The sequence below is a fragment of the Geotrypetes seraphini genome, chromosome 7, assembly GCF_902459505.1.
Source record: "Geotrypetes seraphini chromosome 7, aGeoSer1.1, whole genome shotgun sequence".
Lineage (NCBI taxonomy): Eukaryota > Metazoa > Chordata > Amphibia > Gymnophiona > Dermophiidae > Geotrypetes > Geotrypetes seraphini.
Window position 1 is genome coordinate 99,071,970 of NC_047090.1, and position 26,013 is coordinate 99,097,982.

At 42.0% G+C, this 26,013-nt stretch overlaps 1 protein-coding gene across 2 annotated transcripts in view; it reads left to right on the forward strand.

Moving 5' to 3' along the window:
- Positions 1–26,013, forward strand: part of ZFYVE26 (zinc finger FYVE-type containing 26) — a 244,083-nt gene that overhangs the window by 100,357 nt on the left and 117,713 nt on the right. For both annotated transcript variants that reach the window (XM_033951453.1, XM_033951454.1), the window contains exons 18-19: positions 14,778–15,005; positions 23,003–23,108. In XM_033951453.1, the coding sequence (XP_033807344.1) occupies positions 14,778–15,005; positions 23,003–23,108 (334 nt within the window). The remainder of the gene's footprint in view (positions 1–14,777; positions 15,006–23,002; positions 23,109–26,013) is intronic.

The window sequence follows — 26,013 nt, forward strand, 5'->3', positions numbered from 1 at the left end:
TCCTCTGTTCATCCGATGCTTTTTTGAATTCAGTCACCATTTTCTTCTCTACCACCTCCCTTGGGAGGGCATTACAGGCATCCACCACCCTCTCTGTGAAAAATAATTTATGTCCTCTAGTTTTACCAATTTCTTTTCTCTGGAAAAGATTAGGTCTTATGTTAATACATTTTAAATATTTTAAATGTGTGTATCATATCACCCCTGTCCTTCCTCTCCTCCAGAGTATACATGTTGAGGTCTTCTAGTCACTTCTCGTACTTCTTTTGGCACAAACCTCCTACCATTTTTGTTGCATTCTTGTGAACTGCTTCAAGTTGTATTATATCCTTGGCCAGATACAATCTCCAAAACTGAACTCAGTACTCGAAGTGAGGCCTCACCAATGACCTGTACATAGGCAACAACACCTCCTTTCTTTTGCTGGTTATGCATCTCTCTCTAGCATCCTTCTGGCTACAGTTACCAACTTATCATACTGCTTCGTCACCTTCAGATCCTCAGATACTATCATCCCATCCATGCATATCAGCATCTCGCCTCCCATCACATACATCTCCCTTGGATTTTTACTTCCCAAATGCATCACTCTGCACTTCTTTGTATTGAATTTTAGTTGCCAGACATTAGACCATTCTTCCAACTTTTGCAGATCATTTTTCATGTTTTCCACTCCTTATGGGGTGTCCACTCTGTTACAAATCTTGGTATCATCCAAAAAAAGGTAAACCTTTCCTTCTAACCATTCAGCAATATCATTCACAAACATATTAAACAGAATCGGCCCCACTACTCAACTTTCCTTCATCTGAGCAAATTTCATTAACCTCCACCCTCTGATGTCTGTCTGTCTTGACCAGTTTCTAATCCAGTTCACCACTTTGGGTCCTACCTTTAGCCAGTCAAGTTTGTTCAAGAGCCTCCTATGAATAACTGTGTCAAAGGCTTTGCTGAAATGTAAATAAATTATATCTAGCGTACTTCCTTGATCTAATTCTCTGGTTACCCAGTCAAAGAATTCAATCAAGTTCATTTGGTATGATTTACTTTAAATAAAGCCATATTGTCTCAAATCTTGTAACCCATTAGAATCTAGGAATTTAACTATCCTCTCTTTCAACAGTGCTTCAGTTATTTTTCCAGTAACTGAAGTGAAGCATACTGGCCTGTAGTTTCCTGCTTCATCTCTGCGACCACTTTTGAGAAGAGGAACCACATCCACTCTACTCTAATCCCACAGAACCAAGCCCATCTCAAGGGATTTATTGAACAAATCTTTAAGTAGAGCCTCCCAAACCTCTCTGAGCTCCTTCAATAGCCTGGGATAGTTCCCGCCTGGTCCATTAGCTGTGACCACCTTCAATTTTTCAAGTTCATAAACACTTTCTTCCGTGAACAGCATGGTATCCACTCCATTTTTGCGTGTAATTTTGCCAGTCAATCGTGCTACTTCTCCAGGATTTTCTTCCATGAACAAAAGTATTTAACACATTTGCTTTTTCCTCATAACTTTCCACATAGCAATTCATAGATTTTTCAGTCTCACAATTCCATTTTTCATTTTCTTTTTTTCACTGATAACTTGAAAAAAGTTTTGTCTCCATTTTTTATATTTATAGCACTTTGCTCTTCCGATTGTGCTTTTGATAGACATATCTCTCTCTCGGCTTCTTTCATTTTCATCCAGTATTCCTTTTTGTGCTCCTCCTCTTGAATATTTTTATATTTCACAAACACAAACTCTTTTGCCTTTATTTTCTCTGCCACTAGTTTGGAGAACCATATTGGTATCTCTTTTTTCTCTTGTTTTTATTTATTTTCTTCACAAAATGGTTGGTAGCAATTTTTATTCTACTTTCAGCTTGGACCACTGTTTTTCCACTTCCCTTATGTCCTCCCATCCTATTAGCTCTTTCTTCAGATACTCTTTCATTTTACTAAACTCCACATGTTTGAAATCCAGGACTTTGAGTTTTGTGTGGCTGTCCTGGAGCGCTGATCTAGGACCTGGCATCTCAGCTTCAAGCCAAAAAATGCAAAGCCAAAATCCATGCAAGACCTATACCCTTAATGGCGAGATCCTAGCAAGAACAGTAGCAGAACGAGACTTAGGGGTGATCATCGGTGAGGACATGAAGGCTGCCAATCAAGTGGAGCAAGCTTCATCCAAGGCAAGACAAATCATAGGTTGCATACGCAGGGGTTTCATCAGCCGTAAGCCAAAAGTCAATATGCCATTGTATAGATCCATGGTGAGACCCCACCTGGAATACTGTGTGCAATTCTGGAGGCTGCATTATCGCAAGGATGTGCTGAGACTGGAGTCAGTTCAGAGAATGGCCACCCGGATGGTCTCAGGACTCAAGGATCTCCCGTACAAAGAACGGCTGGACAAATTACAGCTATACTCGCTCGAGGAGCGCAGAGAGAGGGGGGACATGATCGAGACGTTCAAGTATCTCATGGGCCGCATCGAGGCGGAGGAACATAAGAACATAAGCAGTGCCTCCGCCGGGTCAGACCATAGGTCCATCATGCCCAGCAGTCCGCTCCCACGGCGGCCCAAACCTGTCTGAATCACCAGAAGGGGCCTCCTTGCCACCTTGGTTTCCCATTTAAGTCCTATCTTCCCATCGAAGTCCTAACCCTCCGGTCTTGCACATGCACGACCTGGTCGGGTTTCTATACTTATTTCCTGGATACTTCTCTCAGTATCCCACGATCCCTTTATCCCTCAGGAATCCGTCCAATCCCTGTTTGAATCCCTGTACCGTACTCTGCCTGACCACTTCCTCCGGTAGCGCATTCCAAGTGTCCACGACCCTTTGGGTGAAAAAAAACTTCCTTGCATTTGTCTTGAACCTATCTCCCTTCAGTTTCTCCGAATGCCCCCTCGTACCTGTTGTCCCCTTCAGTCTGAAGAATCTGTCCCTATCCACCCTTTCTATGCCCCTCATGATCTTGAAGGTCTCTATCATATCTCCCCTGAGCCTCCTTTTTTCCAGAGAGAAGAGCCCCAGCCTATCCAACCTCTCAGCGTATGGGCAGTGTTCCAGCCCTCTTACCAGTTTCGTTGCTCTCCTTTGGACCCTCTCAAGTACCGCCATGTCCTTCTTGAGGTATGGCGACCAATACTGAACGCAGTATTCCAGATGTGGACGCACCATCACTCGATACAATGGCATGATGACTTCCCGCATCCTGGTTGTGATGCCCCTCTTTATGATGCCCAGCATCCTGTTGGCTTTTTTCGAGGCTGCTGCGCACTGTGCAGATGGCTTCAGTGATGCATCCACCAGCACACCCAAGTCTCTCTCAAGTCTGCTGTCTCCCAACAATGCCCCCCCCCCAATTTGTAGTTGAACAACAGGTTATTTTTCCCTATATGCATGACCTTGCATTTTTCCACGTTAAAGCGCATTTGCCATTTGTTTGCCCAGTCTTCCAGCTTCTCCAGGTCCCTTTGCAGGTCCTCACACTCCTCCCTGGACCTAACTCTGCCGCACAGTTTGGTATCATCTGCAAATTTTATAACCTCGCACTTTGCCTCCGTTTCCAGGTCATTGATAAATATGTTGAAGAGTAACGGCCCCAGCACCGATCCCTGTGGCATACCGCTTGTGACTCCCCGCCAGTCAGAATATTGACCCTTTACTCCAACCCTCTGCAGTCTACCCGACAACCAGTGCTTGATCCATCTGTGCACATCCCCTCCCACCCCGTGGTTGCACAGCTTCCTAAGCAGCCTTTCATGTGGCACCTTGTCGAAAGCCTTTTGAAAATCGAGGTAAATGATGTCAATGGGTTCCCCATTGTCCACCCGACCGCTTATTCCCTCAAAAAAGTACAGAAGGTTCGTTAAGCACGACCTTCCCTTACAGAATCCGTGCTGGCTTGTTCTCAGTAGGCCATTTCTCTCGATGTGCTCACATCGAGAGAAATGGCCTACTGAGAACAAGCCATCTTCAAAGATATCTTCTTTTTCAAGGGTCCCACGACAACAAGAAGGCATCCATGGAAAATCAGAGGCGGGAAAACTACGAGGTGACACCAGGAAATTTTTTTCACTGAAAGGGTGGTTGATCGCTGGAATAGTCTTCCACTGCAGGTGATTGAGGCCAACAGCGTGCCTGATTTTAAGGCCAAATGGGATCGACACATGGGATCTATTCACAGGGCAAAGGTAGGGGGAGGGACAGTAGGGTGGGCAGACTTGATGGGCCGTCTTATCTGCCGTCTATTTCTATGTTTCTATGTCCTCCAGGGGTGGGTGGGCTATGGGGAGAGTGTGAGACTATAAGACCTTAATTAGTAGAGAATAAAACAGATAAGAACCAAACTTCCCAAAAAGTAAAGGAAAAGAGGGTTTTTTAAAATTATTAAATTATTTTTTACTAGCTGAAAGTAGAGTAGAAGATTGATGGGAAAGTATTAGATTCTATGCTTAAAACAAAATCAGCATGACTTACCGTTAGTTCTTACAGTTGCTGTGCTACTAGCACAAGTGGAACCACCAAGGCTTTGTCCCAGGAAATAAAAGTACCCCAAGAAATGGCCCCTCCTAACTAGACACTGGTTCAAGGCAACTATTAAAATGGCCCAATGGCAAGCCAAATCCTTAAGCTCATTTTACTGCAGACTGAGAAGACAAAGATACAGTATTTTCTAAACCCATAGCACCACTTTCCACTGAGCAGAACACAGAATTTGCAAAACCTCAATTTAGCATAAGAATAGCCTTACTGGGTCAGACCAATGGTCCATCAAGCCTAGTAGCCTGTTCTCATGGTGGCCAATCCAGGTCCCTAGTAATCTGGCCAAAACTCAAGGGAGTAGCAACATTCCATGCTACCAATACAGGGCAAGCAGTGACTTCCCCATGTCTTTTTTAATAACAGACTATGGACTTTTCCTCCAGGAAATTGTCCAAACCTTTCTTAAAACCAGCTACGCTATCCGTTCTTACCACAACCTCTGGCAATGATTACAGAGCTGAATTATTCTCTGAGTGAAAATAATTTTCCTCCTATTGGTTTTAAAAGTATTTCCCTGTAACTTTGAGTGTCTCCTAGTCTTTGTAATTTTAGATGGAGTGAAAAATCGATCCACTTGTACCTGTTCTACTCCACTCAGGATTTTGTAGACTTCAGCCGTCTCTTTTCCAAGATGAAGAGCCCTAACCTTTTTAGTCTTTCCTCATATGAGAGGAGTTCCATCCCCTTTTTCATCTTGGTTGCTCTTCTTTGAACCTTTTCTAGCACCACTATATCTTTCTTGAGATAAGGAAACCAGAATTGAACACAGTACTCCAGATGAGGTCGCACCATGGAGCAATACAAGGGTATTATAACATTCTTAGTCTTGTTAACCATCCCTTTTTAAAAATTCCTAGCATCCTATTTGCTTTATTGACCGCCGCCACCGCACATTGGGCGGAAGGTTTCATTGTGTTGTCTACGATGATACCCAGATCCTTTTCTTGGGCGTTAACACCCAAGGTGGACCCTAGCATCTGGTAACTGTGATTTGGGTTATTCTTCCCAAAGTGCATCACTTTACTTTTGTCCATATTAAATTTCATCTGCCACTTGGACACCCAGTCTTCCAATTTCCTAAGGTCTGCCTGCAATTTCTCTCAATCTGCATGCATTTTAACAATTTTGAACAGTTTAGTGTCATCTGCAAATTTAATCACCTGACTCATCGTTTCAATTTCCAGAAGGAGAAAGGGATTGAAGAGTATAGATAGAGGGTTACTATACAGGATATTAAATGATTAGGGAATAAAAGGTTTAGGTAAAGGATCGCTTACAGTTCATGGACTGGGGGGCCGCCGCGGGAGCAGACTGCTGGGCACGATGGACCCCTGGTCTGTCCCGGCAGAGGCAATGCTTATGTTCTTATGTTCTTATGTTGAATAGCACCGGTCCCAGTACAGACCCCTGTGGCACTCCACTGTTTACCCAGGGCAGATGAGAAAAGGCAGATGGAGCTGCAAGCAGTCAACACGTGGATGTGGCGCTGGTGTGAGGAAGAAGGATTCCACTTTGTGCACAACTGGACGACGTTCTGGGGGAAGAGCAAGCTCTACAGGAAGGATGGACTCCACCTCAGCAGAGACGGAACGAGGCTACTTGCAAGCAACATCAAGAGAGAAGTGGACAAGTTTTTAAACTAGGAAGAAGGGGAAAGCCGACAATCGACCGAGAGAGAGAGTCAATGGTTCGGTAACCGGTATACCAGGAGGATACCGTGCAAGAAGATAGAGGGAAAGACCCATCGGATTACAGGCAAGACAGATCGAAAAGGACACAAGAGGGAAGGAAATGCAAGAAAGGAACAGGCCGTAAACTCAAGTGTATGTACACGAACGCAAGGAGCCTTAGAAATAAGATGGGTGAATTAGAAGCCATGGCACAAAAAGATAACGTTGACATCATAAGCATCACGGAAACATGGTGGACTGAGGAAAACGTCTGGGACACTTTGCTACCAGGATACAAACTATACCGCAGAGACAGAGTGGCTCAAAAAGGTGGGGGCGTTGCCATATACGTCAAAGAGGAAATTGAATCTACTGGAGAGAACACGCCACAACTGACGGATAAGTTAGAATCTCTATGGGTCAAAATTCCAGGAACAAATGGCCTGGAAATGATGATCGGCATCTACTATCGACCACCAGGGCAGTCTGAAGAAATTGACAGAGAAATGACAGACGAGATTAAACGCAACTGCAAGAGAGGCAACACAGTTATCATGGGTGACTTCAACTATCCGGGAATAGCCTGGAACCTAGGCACCTCCAGCTGCATTAGAGAGACCAAGTTCTTGGATGCTGTAGGCGATTGCTTCCTGGAACAACTTGTCAAGGAAAATACTAGAAGAAATGTAATTCTGGACTTAATTCTAAATGGCCTGTGAGGACCAGCACAAGATGTAGAAGAGATGCTGGGAAGCAGCGATCACAATATGATCCGCTTTCATCTGGACACAGGGGAGAAACATCGGCCCAAAACGACAGCCATGGCACTGAACTTCCGAAAAGGGAATTACGAAGGGATGAGACTCATGGTAGGGAAGAAGATTAAGAAGAGGATATGAACTGTAAAAATGCTAGAGCAAGCTTGGTCCCTTTTTAAGGACACAGTCACCGAGGCGCAAAATCTATATATACCGCGTATCAACAAGGGATCCAAGAGGAAAAAGAACAGAGAACCAGCGTGGCTCACTGTAGAGGTTAAGAAAACGATCAGAAACAAGAAAACTTTATTTAAGGAATGGAAAAGGTCAAAAACGGACGAAAACTGGAACAAGCACAAACAACATCAATGCAGGTGCCATAAGGCGGTAAAAGGGGCCAAAAGAGACTACGAGAAAAAAATAGCTAAGGAGGCGAAGAACTTCAAGCCGTTCTTTTGATATATTAAGGGGAAACGACCCGTGAAGGAAGCAGTTGGACCGTTGGATGACCATGGAATAAAGGGAGCGCTAAAGGAGGACAAAGCAATTGCCGACAAACTGAACACATTTTTTGTGTCTGTATTTACCGAAGAAGATGTACACAGCATACCGGAACCCATCAGACTATATGCTGGAAGCGAAGACGGAAAGCTGACAGGATTGATGGTCAGTCTAGAGGAGGTGTGTAGGCAGATTGATAGGCTTAAGAGCGATAAATCCCCGGGACCGGATGGCATACATCCGAGGGTCATTAAGGAACTGAAAGGGACCATAGCTGAACTGCTTCAACTAATAGCCAATCTGTCGATCAAATTGGGAAAGATTCCAGAAGACTGGAAGGTGGCGAATGTTACGCCGATTTTCAAGAAAGGTTTGAGGGGAGATCCGGGAAACTACAGACCTGAGTCTGACCTCGGTACCGGGAAAGATGGTAGAGTCACTGATAAAGGACAGCATCATTGATCACCTTGATGGACACGGGCTGAGGAGGACCAGTCAGCACGGTTTTAGCAAAGGCAGATCATGTTTGACGAACTTGCTGCACTTCTTTGAGGGAGTAAACAGACAGATAGACAAGGGCGATCCGGTCGACATTGTATATCTGGATTTTCAGAAGGCGTTCGACAAGGTTCCGCATGAACGACTACTTCGGAAAATTGCGAGCCATGGAATTGAGGGTGAAATACTCACATGGATTAAAAACTGGCTGGAGCATAGGAAACAGAGAGTGGGGGTAAATGGACAATACTCGGACTGGAAGAGCGTCACCAGTGGGGTGACGCAGGGCTCGGTGCTTGGACCCGTGCTCTTTAACATCTTTATAAGCGATCTGGACATAGGTACGACGAGCGAGGTGATTAAATTTGCAGATTTCTAATCTTAATGTATATTTTCTGTAAACTGCTTAGAACCTAACGGATGTAGCGGTATATAAGAAATAAATTACATTACATTACATGATACAAAGTTATTCAGAGAAGTAAAGACGCAGGGGGATTACGAAGATCTGCAACGTGACATAATCAGGCTCGAGGAATGGGCATCGACATGGCAGATGAGGTTCAACGTGGATAAGTGTAAAGTGATGCATGTTGGTAACAAAAATCTCATGCACGAATAAAGGATGTCCAGGGCGGTACTTGGAGAGACCTCCCAGTAAAGGGACTTGGAAGTTCTGATCGACAAGTCGATGAAGCCGTCCACGCAATGTGTGGCAGCAGCAAAAAAGGCACACAGAATGCTAGGAATGATAAAGAAGGGGATCACGAACAGATCAGAGAAGGTTATCATGCCGCTGTACCGGGCCATGGTGCGCCCTCACCTTGAGTACTGCGTCCAGCACTGGTTGCCGTGCATGAAGAAGGACACGGTACTACTCGAAAGGGTCCAGAGAAGAGCGACTAAGATGGTTAAGGGGTTGGAGGAGCTGCTATACAGCGAAAGATTAGAGAAACTGGGCCTCTTCTCCTTCGAACAGAGGAGATTGAGAGGGGACATGATCGAAACATTCAAGGTGCTGAAGGGAATAGTCTTAGTAGATAAGGACAGGTTGTTCACCCTCTCCAAGATAGGGAGAACAAGAGGGCACTCTCTAAAGTTGAAAGGCGATAGATTCCGTACAAACATAAGGAAGTTCTTCTTTACCCAGAGAGTGGTAGAAAGCTGGAATGCTCTTCCGGAGGCTGTTACAGGGGAAAACACCCTCCAGGGATTCAAGACAAAGTTAGACAAGTTCCTGCTGAACAAGAACGAGCGCTGGTAGGGCTAGTCACGGTTAGGGTGCTGGTCTTTGATCAGAGGGCCGCCGCGTGAGCGGATTGCTGGGCATGATGGACCACTGGTCTGACCCAGCAGTGGCAATTCTTATGTTCTTATACTCTCCTACATTGAGAAAACTCACCATTTAAATCTACCTTCTGGGTTTTTATCCGATAACCAATTCCTAATGCATAACTGAACTTTGCCACCTATCCCATGACTCTTTAATTTTCTCAGGAGCCTCTCATGAGGAACTTTATCCAAAGCTTTCTGAAAATCTAGATACACTACATCAACTGGCTCACCTTTATCCACATGATTTTTCAGATCTTCAAAAAAGTCAAGCAAAGTGGTGAGTCAAGATCTCCCTCGGCTGAACCCTTGCTGACTCCGTCTCATTAAATCATGTTTGTCTACGTGTTCCACGATTTTATTTTTTATAATTGTTTCCACCATTTTGCCTGGTACTGAAGTCAGGCTTACCAGTCTGTAATTTCTCAGATGTCCCATGAAGCCCTTTTTAAAAATTGGTGTAACATTGTTTAGTACCCTGGGATGTATACCATCCGGTCCAGGCAATTTATCACTTTTTAACTTGTCGATTTGGTTTAGTACATCTTCCAGATTCACAGAGATTTCTTTCAGGTAGATCTCTGATATATTCTTCCCTAAAGACCGAAGCAAAGAATTAATTCAGTCTTTCCACTATGGCCTTATCCTCCCTGAGCACAAGATTTAAAACCAAAGCTCCTCTTTTACTAGAGCAGTGCCCAGATTTTAAACCTGAAGCTTGCTATAAAGTCAGACTCTAAAAGCTGAGCTTGCTAAAAGGTCAGGCTGGAAAACAATTAACACAATTTTCCTGCATTTGCAGAGAGTCCTTAATTAGTAGAGAATGAAGCAGATGAGAACCAAACTTCCCAAAAAGTAAAGGAAAAAGAGTATATATTAAATTAAATTTTTTTTACTAGCTGAAAGTAGGGTAGAAGATTGACGGGAAAGGGAAAGTATTGGATTCTAATCTTAAAGCAAAATCAGGTGTATGCAATTCAAGATTATTTAACTCTTAAGAATTGCTGTGCTACTAGCACATGGGCCACCAAGGCTTTGTCCCAAGAAATGAAAATCCTGAGAAAATTATTGCATGTTGGTTTCATGAACATAATCCATTACCATCTATAACTCAGTTTTATTTGGCCTACCTATTCAACCAGTTTGTTTCAGTACCTAGGAATTATATTCAATTCTTTTCTGTCATTTCAGGATCAAATTTCTTGTGTTCTCAAACTTGGTTTTCTAGCCCTTTGATGTCATAGTAACATAGTAAATGACGGCAGATAAAGACCTAAACAGTCCATCCAGTCTGCCCATAAGTTATAGCCATTAAAAAATATATGATTAAATTAACTTATCTCTTCTTTGATATTTCTGGGCCATAGACTATAAAGTCTGGTATTGTCCTAGGTTCCAAATGCTGAACATAAGAACATAAGAACATAAGCAGTGCCTCCGCCGGGTCAGACCATAGGTCCATCCTGCCCAGCAGTCCGCTCTTGCGGCGGCCCAAACAGGTCACGACTTGTCTGAATAACCAGAAGGGGCCCCCTTGCCACCTTGGTTTCCCATTGAAGTCCTATCTTCCCATCGAAGTCCTAATCCTCCGGTCTTGCACATTCACGACTTGGTTGGGTTTCCATACTTATTACCTGGTTAGTTTTCTATACTTGTATTACATCCCAGCACCTATCTCAGTATCCCACGATCCCTTTATCCCTCAGGAATCCGTCCAATCCCTGTTTGAATCCCTGTACTGTACTCTGCCTGATCACTTCCTCCGGTAGCGCATTCCAAGTGTCCATGACCCTTTGGGTGAAAAAAAACTTCCTTGCATTTGTTTTGAACCTATCTCCCTTCAGTTTCTCCGAATGCCCCCTCGTACCTGTTGTCCCCTTCAGTCTGAAGAATCTGTCCTTATCCACCCTCTCTATGCCCCTCATGATCTTGAAGGTCTCTATCATATCTCCCCTGAGCCTCCTCTTTTCCAGAGAGAAGAGCCCCAGCCTATCCAACCTCTCGGCGTATGGGCAGTGTTCCAGCCCTTTTACCAGTTTCGTTGCTCTCCTTTGGACTCTCTCAAGTACCGCCATGTCCTTCTTGAGGTGTGGCGACCAATACTGAACGCAGTATTCCAGATGTGGACGCACCATCGCTCGATACAATGGCATGATGACTTCCCGCGTCCTGGTTGTTATGCCCCTCTTTATGATGCCCAGCATCCTGTTGGCTTTTTTCGAGGCTGCTGCGCACTGTGCAGATGGCTTCAGTGATGCATCCACCAGCACACCCAAGTCTCTCTCAAGTCTGCTGTCTCCCAACAATGCCCCCCCCAATTTGTAGTTGAACAACGGGTTCTTTTTCCCTATATGCATGACCTTGCATTTTTCCACGTTAAAGCGCATTTGCCATTTGTTTGCCCAGTCTTCCAGCTTGTCCAGGTCCCTTTGCAGGTCCTCACACTCCTCCCTGGACCTAACTCTACCGCACAGTTTGGTATCGTCTGCAAATTTTATAACCTCGCACTTTGCCTCCTTTTCCAGGTCATTGATAAATATGTTGAAGAGTAACGGCCCCAGCACCGATCCCTGTGGCATACCGCTTGTGACTCCCCGCCAGTCAGAATATTGACCCTTTACTCCAACCCTCTGCAGTCTACCCGACAACCAGTGCTTGATCCATCTGTGCACATCCCCTCCCACCCCGTGGTTCCACAGCTTCCTAAGCAGCCTTTCATGTGGCACCTTGTCGAAAGCCTTTTGAAAATCGAGGTAAATGATGTCTATGGGTTCCCCATTGTCCACCCGACTGCTTATTCCCTCAAAGAAGTACAGAAGGTTCGTTAAGCATGACCTTCCCTTACAGAATCCGTGCTGGCTTGTTCTCAGTAGGCCATTTCTCTCGATGTGCTCGCAAATGCCGTCTTTGATCATAGCTTCCACCATCTTCCCTATAATTGAAGTCAGGCTCACCAGCCTGTAGTTCCCGGGGTCACCCCTCGATCCCTTCTTGAAGATAGGTGTGACATTCGCCAATTTCCAGTCCTCTGGTACCTCTCCAGTTGCCGTCCAAGCTCACTCCAGCCTATCCATCCCATTGTTTGCAGGATATATACCGTAAAGTCTGGCCAGTAACATCCTCATATTCTAAATTAGAGGAGTTCCCATTAATGCCCACCCAGCCCATCCTATACCAAATCACCATATATGGAACACAGACCGTCCAATACTGGCTTTAGTTCTTTAATTTACATCCTTCATTTTCTAATTAAAGGTCCTCTATTTTTATCCCATGCTTTTTTGAATTCCATCACCATTTTCCTCTCCACCATTTCCCTCGGGAGGGCATTCCAGGCATCTACTACCCTTTCCGTGAAGAAGATTTTCCTAACATTGCTCTTAAGTTTTCCTCCTTGTAACCTCAAATTATGCCCTCTAGTTCTACCATTTTTTTTCCTGTGGAAAAGGTTTGGTTCTATATTAATACCTTTTAAGTATTTAAACATCTGTATCATATCTCCCCTGTCCCTCCTTTCCTCCAGAGTATACATATTTAGGTCTTCCAGTCTCTTCTCATACTTCTTTTGGTTCAAACCTCTTATCATTTTCGTCGCTTTCCTCTGGACCGCTTCAAGTCTTTTTATATCCTTTGCCAGATATGGCCTCCAAAACTGAACACAGTACTCCAAGTGCACCTCACCAACGACCTATACAGGGACATCAGCACCTCCCTTCTTCTGCTGGTTACTCCTCTTTCTATACAACCTACCATCCTTCTGGCTACAGCCACCACTTTATCACACTGTTTAGATATCTTTAGATCCTCAGACACAATCATCCCAAGGTCCCTCTCTCCATCTTTGCTTATCAGCCTCTCATCTCCCAGCATATACGGTTCCCTCGGATTTCTACCCCTCAAATGCATCACTCTGCACTTCTTCGCATTGAATTTTAGTTGCCAGACATTAGACCATTCTTCCAACTTTTGCAGATCCTTTTTCATGTTTTCCACTCCCTCCAGGGTGTCCACTCTGTTACAAATCTTGGTATCATCCGTAAAAAGGTTAACATTACTTTCTCACCCTTCAGCAATGTTGCTCACAAACATACTGAACAGAATCGGTCCCAACACCGATCCTTGAGGCACTCCACTACTCACCTGACCCTCCTCTGAGCGAATTCCATTTGCCACCACCCTCTGGCGTCTGTCCGTCAACCAGTTTCTAATCCAGTTCACCACTTTGGGTTCTTAACTTCAGCCCATGTAGTTTATTTAAGAGTCTCACTATGAGGAACCGTGTGAAAGGCCTTGCTGAAATCTAAGTAAATTACATCTAGTGTTGTATGTACTTGATCCAATTTTTTTGGTCACCCAGTCGAAGAATTCAATCAGATTTATTTGACACGATTTACCTTTAGTAAACCCATGTTGCCTCGGATCATGTAATCTGTTAGGTTATAAGAATGTCACTATCTTTTCCTTTAGCAACGTTTCCATTATTTTTGCAAAACGGAAGTATCAGAAATGCAAATTGCATCTTTGTGTTGTCAGTTAAGAACAAACAGAATCATTTTTGGGTAGAAAAAAAAGGAGAACAAATCTAACCCATTTTTATATTTGTCTTTGAATTAGTTCTGCTGAACAACAATACAGTTCAGCAAAATTTGTTTGTGTTTTTGTTTTGTTTTTTCCCCTTCGCTGGGTTCCTATTAAGCTTAGGAACATGGTAAGTGGAGCTTGCTCTGGAAAGACAAGCCATTTTTATTTTTTTGTTGTTGTTTTTTTCTGAGGTTAGATGTAGTGTGTTTTCAGCATATCGTTTGTGTTTATTTGTATTTGTTAAGAATGCTTTTTTAGTTTTTACAAAATAAATTAGAGATGTACATTAAAATGTAAAAATGAAAAAAACGCCATCAAATTAAAAGAAAGGTGGGATTAGAAAAACAGATCATTGTGAGTGTTTCCTTAATATACCAGTCAGTTAAACGAAACTAAACCTTAAGTTTGTATACCACATCATCTCTATGAAGATAGAGCTCGACACGGTTTGTTAATAAATAAACCCGTGGCAGATAGAAATTAGAAAACTAAGTTAAAGGCTTTTGAAAACAAAAATGTGTTTAAGCCAATTTTAAAATTACTAAGAAAAACTTTTAAGCAAAATTTTAAAGGTAGGTTATTTCAGAGAAATGGGACCAGAAAGTAAAAGGCACTCTTTCACATAGATTCCCAGTGTGCCCGAGATGGATTTGGTAAAACAAGCCTATGATCATTTATTTAGTATTGAAGATGTACTAGAGAATAAGGGATCATTCTCTTCACAAGTTAATAAGGTAAAGTGAGTTAGCTTTTGATTTAAAATTTTCTTTGTTCGATGGAGTTTCTGAAGTACTGACTTTGTTGTGTGTCTTAACATTTATGAATATGTTACAGTATTTCTGCATTCCAACAATCATACCAGTTGTTTGATGTGTGTGTGCTTTTTTTTTTTTTTTTAACAGAGCCAAAGGGAAACCTCATTGCATCCTTGGTGGAGCAGTCATCTCTGAAACCTCATGACTTACAAGTCCATCCAGTTCGTTCACAAATGAAACTGCTCCTGAAAAACCTGGACCAGTCATTGCAGACAACAAAAGACCAGGATGTTAGACTTGACTATGTACGAAGCTTTTTTGATTACATTAATACCTTAGCAGCAGTTCTTATACGTAGCCTGACTGCAGAATCTGGTAAGGACAAATTTTAAAAATAATAAATTTATATATATACCGTATATATTGCATGTTCTTTTATCCAGTGAGATGCCTTGCTTTCTTAAAAAAAAAAAAAAATTATGTAGAAAAATTGGGGGTGGGGGGGGTGGGGAGGGGAAGAACCCTTGCTAACCTGCTAACCTGTCTGAAAAAAAATTATGCTAGAAGCGGAAAAATCAGAATTGTAGAGAGCAAATGAGTTTCTACATGGATATATTTGAGTTTAGAAGAGAAACGCTTTGTTTATTCTTCTGTACCATAGCAAGTCTTCTTCCACCTAGAAAAGGTAAACGTCTTCACATCTTACTCTTTTCTTACAGTGATATGAAAACATTTTTGCCCCCTCACCCTTTTCCCCTATTATGAATGATTTATCTTTAAAGACAATATAATTATTCTTCCCATTTTGCTGCCAAAATTGATACCTTGCTCTTCTTTTCTTGCTTACCCCCCACCAGTCCTCACCTCCCCTCTTCTGACTCCTCCTCTCCTGCCTTGCACTTGGCCACTACGACTACTTATCATTTCTATAGAACTGCCAGATATATGTAGCGCTGTATATTAAATATGTAAGAGACAATCCCTACTCAATAGAGCTTACAATCTAATTAAAATAGACAAACAGCACAAATAGAAGTTAGGGAATTTCTCACAGTGGGAATGATAAAACAGACACTGGTGAACGGAGTTAAAAGCAGCCTTGAAAAAGTGGGCTTTTAGCCTAGATTTGAACATTACCGGAAATGGTACTTTCCATCCTTCATCTGGTCCAGTTTCAACCTGCCTTTACTAACTATATAGCAGAAACTAGTGGATACTTCTTGTAAGATTACCTGTCTTCTGGTCTCCATCCCTTCATCTTGGATCACCATGTCTTTTGGGTTATCACCATTTTCCCTGGCTTTGATCAACCAAAGTCTCTCAACTGATGAACTGCCCATCTTGTTCCCCTGTAAGGCTGTTTCTAATGAATTAATTACTCAAATCTCTAATGTTTTGGAAAAGGTAGAATTGTGGATGTTACAGTTCAGACTAAAGCTTAATTCTGAAAAAACTAAGTTCTTTTTGGTAAGCCCTAATGATAAATTTCAGGATACATCTATTCAACTGAAAGGTCAAAGCTTTGAGATAGTGCCAACTTTGAAAATCTTGGGAATAATTATAGATCGTAGTTTAACTTTTAAGAAGTATATGGACTCATTAATTAAAAAAAGCTATGCAGTTTTGTGGAAATTGAGGACCATCAAAAAGTATTTTGTTCCAGAGTCCTTTCGGTTGCTGGTCCAGTCTACAGTATTGTCTACTCTGGATTATTCTAATATGGTTTATTTGGGGCTACCCAAAAAAAGATTTTATTAAGGTTACAACTAGTTCAGAATGCAGCAATTCATTTGATTTTCGGTCTCAAGAAGTACGATCATGTTAGTTCTTTTTATACTAGACTGCATTTGCTGCCTTTTGAGGCCAGAGTTTTTTAAGATTGGGTGTATCTGTTATAAGGCTCTTCTTGGTTTATTACCTTCCTATTTTGTATCTTACCTGAAGTTATTCACTTCATTAAAATGTACCAGAAATTCAGGTATGTTCCTCTTCCCTACCCCAAGGGCCTGCCGTTACAAGACTTTTTTGGACAGGATATTGGAATATCAGGTGGGGAAGATGAACTCCTGGATGAGTCCGCTGATTGCTCAATCCTTTTCTTATCTCACCTTTAGGAAATTATTGAAAACTCACCTAGTTGACAAATAAGATTGTTGATATTTAGGATGATGTTCTTATTAGGTTCTGCTTTTTAAATGTGCTTTTTTATTAGATTTTGTATTTTAAATGTATTTTTATCTGATGATGTATTTAATGGATGTAGTAGTTATGATAGCAGGGTTTTTGAAATTGTATTGCTAACTGAAATGTTCAGTTTTTACTGTTGTGAACCACCTAGAACTGTTGGTAGGGTAGTATATAAGAAATAAAATTATTATTATTAATATCTACAGTCATTAAAATAATTCTTAAAAAGCATTCCCTCGACCCTACTGCCCTTCCGAATTACAAACCCATTTCAAATCTCCCTTTTCTATCAAAATTAGCAGAAAGGGTGGTTTTCACTTGTCTATCTCAACATGTAGAACAGGGGTGCCCACACTTTTTTGGCTTGTGAGTTACTTTTAAAATGACCAAGTCAAAATGATCTACCAACAATAAAATTTTAAAAACCACAAAGCACACTGTATGCAGAAAAAATATTAATTATCATTTGTGTTTGGGTTTTTTTTCCAGAGGTCAAGGCAGATGACTTTAAAATATGCAGTGTCACCTCAGTAACAACTATACAAAAATTGACAAATATATCCCCTCCCCTTTTACTAAACCATGATAGCTGAATGCTCTTCACAGCTCCCAACGCTAAAAAACACTATTGCGGTTTAGTAAAAGGGGGCCATAATGCAAAATATAGACAGCAGATATAAATTCTCAAAACGGACATTTTGATCACTAAATTGAAAATAAAATCATTTTTCCTACCTTTTTGTCTGGTGATTTCATGAGTCTCTAGTTGCACTTCCTTCTTCGATAAATCCAATATTTATTTATTTTTGTCTTTTTCTTCCTGCCCCCTCCCCTTTTCTTTCTGTCTCTCTTTCTCTCTCCCCCTGCCCCCTCTTTATTTCTGTCTTTCTTTCTCTCTCCCCCTGCCCCCCCAAGCCATCACACCGATTTCTCCACTTCCCTGATTCTTTTTCTCTCTCCCTGCCGCGCCCCCCCCCCCCAAGCCACCACGCCGATTTCTCCCTGCTTCCCTGATCCTGGCCTGGCGCATACAAGTGCCGGGCCCACAAGCCTTCACCTCCGATGTCAATTCAGACATCGGAGAGGAAGCTCCAGGCCAGCCAGGCAGAGATTGGCTGGCCCAGAACTTCCTCTTGGTGAAGTCTTGTGGGTCCGGCGCTTGTACGCACCTGGCCTGGCTCGGGGAGGAAGGAAGAACAAGATCACAAAGGCAATGCGATTGACTTGCGTTGCCTTTGCGATCTACTGGTCGATTGCGATCGACCATTTGGGCACACCTGATGTAGAACATTCTCATTTTCTGCATCCATCTCAATCTGGTTTTTGCACAGGTCATTCTATAGAAACTCTTCTCAAAGATCTGCATATCTGCATATCTACATGCAGCCTTGCAGCACTACTAATTTATTTGGATTTTATTGCAGCCTTTGATATTAGTCAAGCTCTTTTCTTCTCCAGACTGTCTTCCATTGATTATCTCAAGGACAGTTTTCATATGGTTTCCTAGTTCCTCATTGGTCGCTCATTCTTGCTTCCCTCCCTTCCACTAGAGCAGAACCTTTCCTCTTTCACTGTGGAGTCCCTCAATGTTCTCTGTTATCCCCTGTCCTGTTTAACATATTTCTTGGCTCATTAGCCTCTCTAATGCAATTTTTCTCTCATCCTCTTAGTCTTTATCTAAGACCCTTACAATCCTGACATCACTAATCTTCAGTCTTGTTTAAATGCTGTTGACAGTTGGTTCTTCTCCCACCATTTTGTACGAAACCCTTCTTTTTAAAAAAAATCATTTATTTATCATTTTAAACAAAATTTACAAGATATACTCGTGATAGAGTAACTTGGTAGAAACATTAATAAAAGAAAATTATTTCCTACTTTCTTACAATAAGAAAAATTAGAAACCTTCTTAGACCACTATCTTTGTTTGGGAAGTGTACAATAAAAAAAACTCTAAGAGATAAAATAATGCAACTACTTCTCAATGTAAAGGCTAATGAAAGAGAGAAATTGAGCAAGTATCTTGTCCTCCCATGATCTTTTTCATATCTATGAAGGCTCTCAGTTGTTGCGGTTAAAAAAACAAAATATTTTAACCCAAAAAACTTCACCACACATTTGCAGGGGTATACCAGCAAAAAAATAGCACCATGGAATTTAGTTTCCTCCCTCATGATAAGAAATAACTTCCTTTTATTTTGCATATTCTTTGTCACATCTGGATATATCCAGACTTTCTGGTCATAAAAAAAAAGAATGATTTGTGAAAAAATAATTTTAAGACCAAATTCAAGTCATTTTCGAATACAAATGAAACTAGAAGTGTAAATATTTCCATTATTTCTGTATTCCATAATTCTTCCAAAATTGCAGACAAATCTCATTTCACTTTACTAATGGCTGAGCTTGAGTCTCATTTTCATAAAGTTGATCCAATGATTTTTTTTTTTTTTAAGAAGATTTTGGTAATTAGAAAACTTTATTCAATGGTGGAATATTGGCTGAAGGAAATTCTAATATTTCTATTAGGTATTTTTTAAACCAATCACAGTAATTTTTGGGAAGATTCTGAAGTTCAGCCTATGGTTAAAGTTTTCAATGCATTCAATTTTCTGATTTAAAGCAATATTGTCCTTCATGAGGGCTGAATTTGAATCCCTCAAAGCTCCAATATCACTATCTAATTGGGCAAAACGTTTCTGATTTTCCTGAATATTAGAGTCCAAAGTTTGTGATAAATTCTCAACTTTACTCACAAGAAGTGAAGTTTCCAGGTTAGATTTGGCAACTGTGTCATTCAATTTCTGAATCGCCTTCCAGATAGCGTCGAGAGTGACTTCCGTCTTTCCACCAGTTGGATACTGTGTAGAGCAGTGGTTCCCAACCCTGTCCTGGAGGTCCCCCAGGCCAATTGGGTTTTCAGGATAGCCCTAATGAATATGCATGGAGCAGATTTGCATGCCTGTCACTTCCACTATATGCAAATTTATCTCATGCATATTCATTAGGGATAGCCTGAAAACCGAATTGGCCTGGTGGTCCTCCAGGACAGGGTTGGGAACCACTGGTGTAGAGCTCTTAGTTTAGTAATCAGCTCAGCAGGTGAGACTCCGCCGTCTGAACTCATGAGTTCATCGCCTTCCAATAGACCCAATTGTTCTGTCTCTCCCCGCTCCACAGCCAGGCACGGAGGGGGAAAGACCATTGGTGGGGACAATGATATGTCCATTCCCAGAACGGCAGAGGCTATTTCCTCCAAACCGCTAGCACAAACACTCTCTGGTAGTTTACTCAATTTGACCCCATATCAATCCATGGACTGTTGAGCTGGAGATGATGTTTTTTTTTTGTTTGTTTTTTTTGCGGGGGGGGGGGGGGGTGGCATGGTGGTAGAATCGCTCTCACACTGGCTTTACGTTTAAAATACGGCATTAGGAAAGTCAAAGAGGAATGCAGCTCAAACAGCTTTTGACCTTGGAGCGTTTGCAGCCTCAATCCGCCATCTTGCCAAGCCCCCTATGAAACTCTTCAAAGACACTAGCTTTTCACACCTCTTTCCCACTATTCAGAACTCACCCCAATTTTTGTTGACTCAAAGATATGTGAGGGTAATGTGGGGCTCGTAACTCTCCTTCAATCGACATGTTCGGTTGTCAAGTCATGCTTCTTCTCCCTTTTCCTTATTTGCTCCTTATGCTGTTACCTTGATGATGTTTCCACACTGTTGTGCTCACTTGTCACATCCCTTCTAGGTCACTGTAATGTCCTCTCTGGACTCTCCAACATTCTCCTTACATGTCTGCAGACGTCTGAAATACTGCTGTCTGACTTCTGGCCTGTGCCCACAGATCAGATTATGTTTCCCCCCCATCTTCTGGCACACAAACAGTCTTATCCAAGATTTAAGGCATTCTTGAAAACTCAGTATCCCTAACTTACCCTTATTTTTAGGAAGGGGGGATTCCCTTCAGCATTTTTCTGTCTGGGTTTTTTCCTCTCTCCTTTTGTTTCCTTCTGTCCTTTAAAATTTTTATTTCCTTTCCTTTCCTTGACTTTTTTTTTTTTTTTTTTATAAATTGATTTGATTTTTTTTTATGACAGGCAGTATATCACATGCACAATAAACTAAACTAAAGCTAAGTGTTACTTGGCCTATGTGGGCTGCATGGTATTTAGTGAACACAAAGTTTTAGTAAAAGGATCCCTGTTGTTTATTTAAGGAGCAAAGTTAGGCCCCACCCTGGTGCATCATGTGCTGCACAGGGAGGAGCCTAAGGCCCTGATTGGCTCAGGCCCCTCCCAAAAGGGGGTGGAGCCTGAGGCACCTGAGCCAATCAGGGCCTTAGGCTCCTCCCTGTGCATTACATGAAGCGGCGGGGCGGGGCTGGAGTCTGAGAAGCAGGAGGGACTGAGCACCCCTCCTGCTCCCAACTTGGAGGTACTGGAGTATTCAATCAACTGAATTCAATTATCAACTAAATTTGGTCATTTGGTTGATTAATAAAGGAGACAGTTACTTTTTTACACGGGTGATATCACTGTTTGTTCCTTAAATGAATAATGTAAGTTGAATAACTTTGTTTCTTAAGTAAATAATGTAATAATTTAAAACCTGTTGCTTGATTGTTCAGGTTCCCTTTGTCTAATATTACATTTTGTTTAAAGATCAGAAACCGTTCACTATGATACATGTGCATTAATAGGGGAAATCAGGACAGGGGCAAAACATTTTTCATATCACTGTACTTCCTCCCTCTCTTCAAGTTTCAAGTTTATTAAAAAAAATTAGTGTTGAAAGAGGGGAAGGGTTTAATGAGAGGGTTTATGATCTTATAATGAATAATGGGCTTAGAGGGAGGGTTGCATTTATATTTATAAGATACAATGATAAGATGTTCAAGTGCTCTAATTAATAGTGTTTATTATGAATTCTGTACACTTGATGAAAGTTTAAAAATGAATAAAGAATTTAAAAAAAAAATTAAAAAAAAAAAATTTTTATACCACTTATTCTAATTTTTTAGGCGATGTACAGCAATAATAAAAGATATCTTTAAAAAAAAAAACAAATTAGGGTTAAAATAATTATACAAAACAGTATTAAATTAGTAGACATTTACAGTAGAACACATATACTAACGTCACACAATTGGAAAAGAGGGACTGAACTACAATATTTGAATAAAGCACACTTAGGGGTAAAACAATAGGTAGGGAAAGGAACTATAGCTGATTTAGTCCTAAGAAGAACAATTTTATCCAAAAGCATCTTCAAATAAAAATGTTTTGAGTTTTGCAGGGGGAGGGAAGGAAGGAAAAGGGTAATAGCTAAAATAGAAGTGAAAGTTGCATATACTTCAGAGGACTGAGGAGGGTTATGAATTTATCACCTCCAAAAGCATAAATAGATCATGAACCTTGCTTCTTGGGCACAATGCTGTCAAACTAGAGTTCTTTTCTGAGTGAGGGAGGAGGAAGATTCCCCCGTTCTTGCTGAGTGACCACAGAGATTACTTCTGAAGAGAGAGAGAGAGACTATATTCCCACTCTTGGCACGTGTGTGGGGTAGTTCAGAGCAAATAAGATAACTGCTTGGATCCAGCTCAGGCGTTTCCCAGCTTTATGATTTGGCCTAGAAAGTTTGAGTATTCTGTGTAGTTATATAAAAAAAAAAAAGTCATCTATATGCTTTTTATTTTCCCTGTTGAAGCCTTGATTGTGAGATGGCTGTAGTGTTTTAAGATTACTTGCCAGTTTACTTTGGCAGAGGGGTTGGGATAGGGTTTTCTATTTCTTTGGGAGAAGTATGATTATAGCTTCTTAGCACAGGATCCAGAACTTCAGAAATTTGTAATATATGGAGGTAAAAATAGTTCAGTCATGTAAATTAGTGCAGGAAGATGTAGGTTAGCTAGATTTTTTTTTTTTTACACTTCACAATAATCTTGGAAAACAAAATGTGTGAAAATAAGCCCCAGTCTGTTCAGCGGTCAGCAATAAAAATAAGCCTAACGCGGCTTCATAAAAGGGGGAGTTGGTTTGGGTAAGGCGTGAATGTTGCTTCCTTTTGCAAACAGATTTGCAGAGGATATCAGAGTCTGCTAAGAAACAATGTTCACTGCAAAAGCTGGAAATCTACCATTGAACAGAAAAACGTTTTTCTCAACAAATTCCTTTCTTTGTAGATCAGCCCACAGAAGTGAAAGTGGGTAATCCTTTCATAATTCTCCAGCAAAGACCTTCTCAGTTACTTTCACAACTTCTCTTTGAAAGACAAGTTTCTCCTGAAAGGTAAGGTCTAAACTTGTAGTCTTTCCTGTGTCTGCTTAGAGAACAGGTGCAATTTGTAGGGTAGAAGAGTTAGTATTGTTTCCAAAAGTGACCAACCCAGGTCACAAGTACCTACTACCTAGCAAGATCCCAAGGAGTAAAACAGATTTTATGCTGCCATCCTAGGAATACCAGTATTCAGAGACTATACATGGCTTTTGCAAACAGGCCTAGTGGGTGCAGCTTGCTTAAATGGGGCAGCCTATACATGGAGCAATACTTCATACCCCCCCTTAAATACCTCCCTCACCGGTAATCCTCCTGAATGGCCGTGCCTGCCTCCTCCAAGCACACTGTGCAGGGCAAGAGCGATGTGTGCGATCTCTAACCTCGCCCCGCGCCCTTCCTGATTGGCTGCCGTCACGAGAACTGACAGCAGCCAATCAGGAAGGGCATGAGGCGAGGCTTGAGATTGCAAAAATCGTTGCTGCCCTGCACAGCATGCTTGGAGGAGACAGGCGCGGCCATTCAGGATTACCGGCGAGGGAGGTATTTAAGGGGGGGAGGGAGTGATGTATAGGCCACCCCATTGTATAAGCTGATTTAAGTTTTAAAACTCTTAGATAAGCCGCGGCTAGTAACATGGGGCGGCTTATCTAAGAGTTTTAAAACTTAAATTGGCGTTTCCTGCGGCCTATACATAGGGTAGCCTATACAAAGGGGCAGTCTATACATGGGGAAATACTGTATACTCCTTATAAATACTTCCCCAGATCCTCAGCGGCACCATTTTGAGCTCAAATTCTTTCACTGCCTAAAACTTTTCGTGTCTAATTGTCATCGGATTTGTCAACCTTACTATAATCGTGATTTGAAGGTGTAAATTTTCCATTGATCTTATTTAACAAAATCTTATAAATTTTAAGTGAATACTTAGCTTAACTTAGTGGTTTCTGGCTAGGGATTCTTGTGCCAACATGCTTCGCAGAAACTGCTTTTTCAAGGCTTAACACCTTTCACATTCACACCAGTTTCTGTGATCACATAATCACCAGAATATTGTGGATATGTGGAGAGTGATGAGGAAAAAGCAAATGTGCTAAACAAATATAGTGGTACCTTGGATTACGAGCATAATCCGTTCCAGGAGCATGCTCGTAATCCAAAATGCTCGTTTATCAAAGTGAGTTTCCCCATAGGAAATAATGGAAACTCGTTTTGATAAGTTCCCACCCCCCCACCGAGGCCAGCAGCGCTGCTTCCCCCCCCACGAGATCTCCCCCCCCCGAAGGCCCCGCGATCCGACACCTTCCCCCCGAGATTCTCGGAGAGAACATGAACTCGCAGGCCTTGAGCATGCGCACATGCTCAAGGCCAGCACAGAAGAGGAGGCCGACATGCCGGTGCTACATTAAAGTAAGAAGAGGGCTCTGGGGGACTTCAGGTTGCGGCGGGGGGGGGTGCCAGATTGCGGGGGGAGGGAGGGTGCTGGTTCGCGGGGGGGGGGGGGGCGCTCACAAATCGAGGCGCGCTCGGTTTCCGAGGTGCCGATTTTGCAAATGTTTTGCTCGTCTTGCAAAACACTCGCAAACCGGTGCACTCGTAAACCGAGGCACCACTGTACTTCTGTTCTGTGTTCATGGAGGAAAATCCTGGAGAAGGACCGAGATTGCCTGGCAAAGTAACACAAGAAAATGGAGTAGATTCTGTGCCGTTCACAGAGGAAAGTTTATGAACAACTTGAACAACTGAAGGTGGACAAAGCGATAGGACCGGATGGGATCCATCCCAGGATACTGAGGGAACTCAGGGAGGTTCTGGCGGATCCTATGAAAGACTTGTTCAACAAATCTCTGGAGACAGGAGTGGTTCCTGAGGATTGGAGAAGAGCAGATGTGGTCCCTATATACAAAAGTGGATGAAGCGGGAAACTACAGGCCGGTAAGCCTCATTTCGGTTGTTGGAAAAATAATGGAAGTGTTGCTGAAAGGATAGTGAACTTCCTAGAATCCTAGAATTACAGAATCCAAGGCAATATGGCTTTACTAAAGGTAAATCGTGCTAAAAGAACCAGATTTAATTTTTTGATTGGGTGACCGAGAACTGGATCAAGGACATATGCTAGATGCAATTTACTTAGATTTTAGCAAAGCATTTGACACGGTTCCTCATAGGAGGCTCTAGAACAAACTTGGGCTGAAGTCAGGAAGTGGTGAACTGGATTAGAAACTGTTTGTCAGACAGATGCCAGAGGTTGGTAGTTAATGGAAGTCACTCAGAGGAAGTAAAGGTGAGTAGTGGAGTCCCTCAGGGTTCGTTGCTGGGTCCAATCCTGTTCAATATGTTTGTGAGTGACATTGCTGAAGGGTTAGAAGGAAAGGTTTGCCTTTTTGCAGATGATACCAAGATTTGTAACAGAGTAGACACCGAAGAGGGAGTGGAAAATATGAAAAAGGATCTGCAAAAGTTAGAGGAATGGTCTAATGCCTGGCAACTAAAATTCAATGCAAAGAAATGCAGAGTAATGCATTTGGGGATTAATAATAGGAAGGAACCGTATATGCTGGGAGGAGAGAAGCTGATATGCACGGACGGGGAGAGGGACCTTGGGGTGATAGTGTCCGAAGATCTAAAGGCGAAAAAATTACTTTAATGTAGCACCAGCATGTCGGCCTCCTCTTCTGTGCTGGCCTTGAGAATTTGAGGTTGAGGATATAATTTGAGACTCAAGTGCAAATTAAGGAAATTCTTCTTTACGGAGAGGGTGGTGAATACCTGGAATGTGTTCCTGAGGGAGATAGTGGAGAGGAAAATGGTGACAGAGTTCAAAAAAGCTTGGGATGAACACAGAGGATTTCAAATCAGAAAAAAATTAAGGCCAGTACTGGGCCGACTTGCACTGTCTATGTCCGTATATGGCCATTTA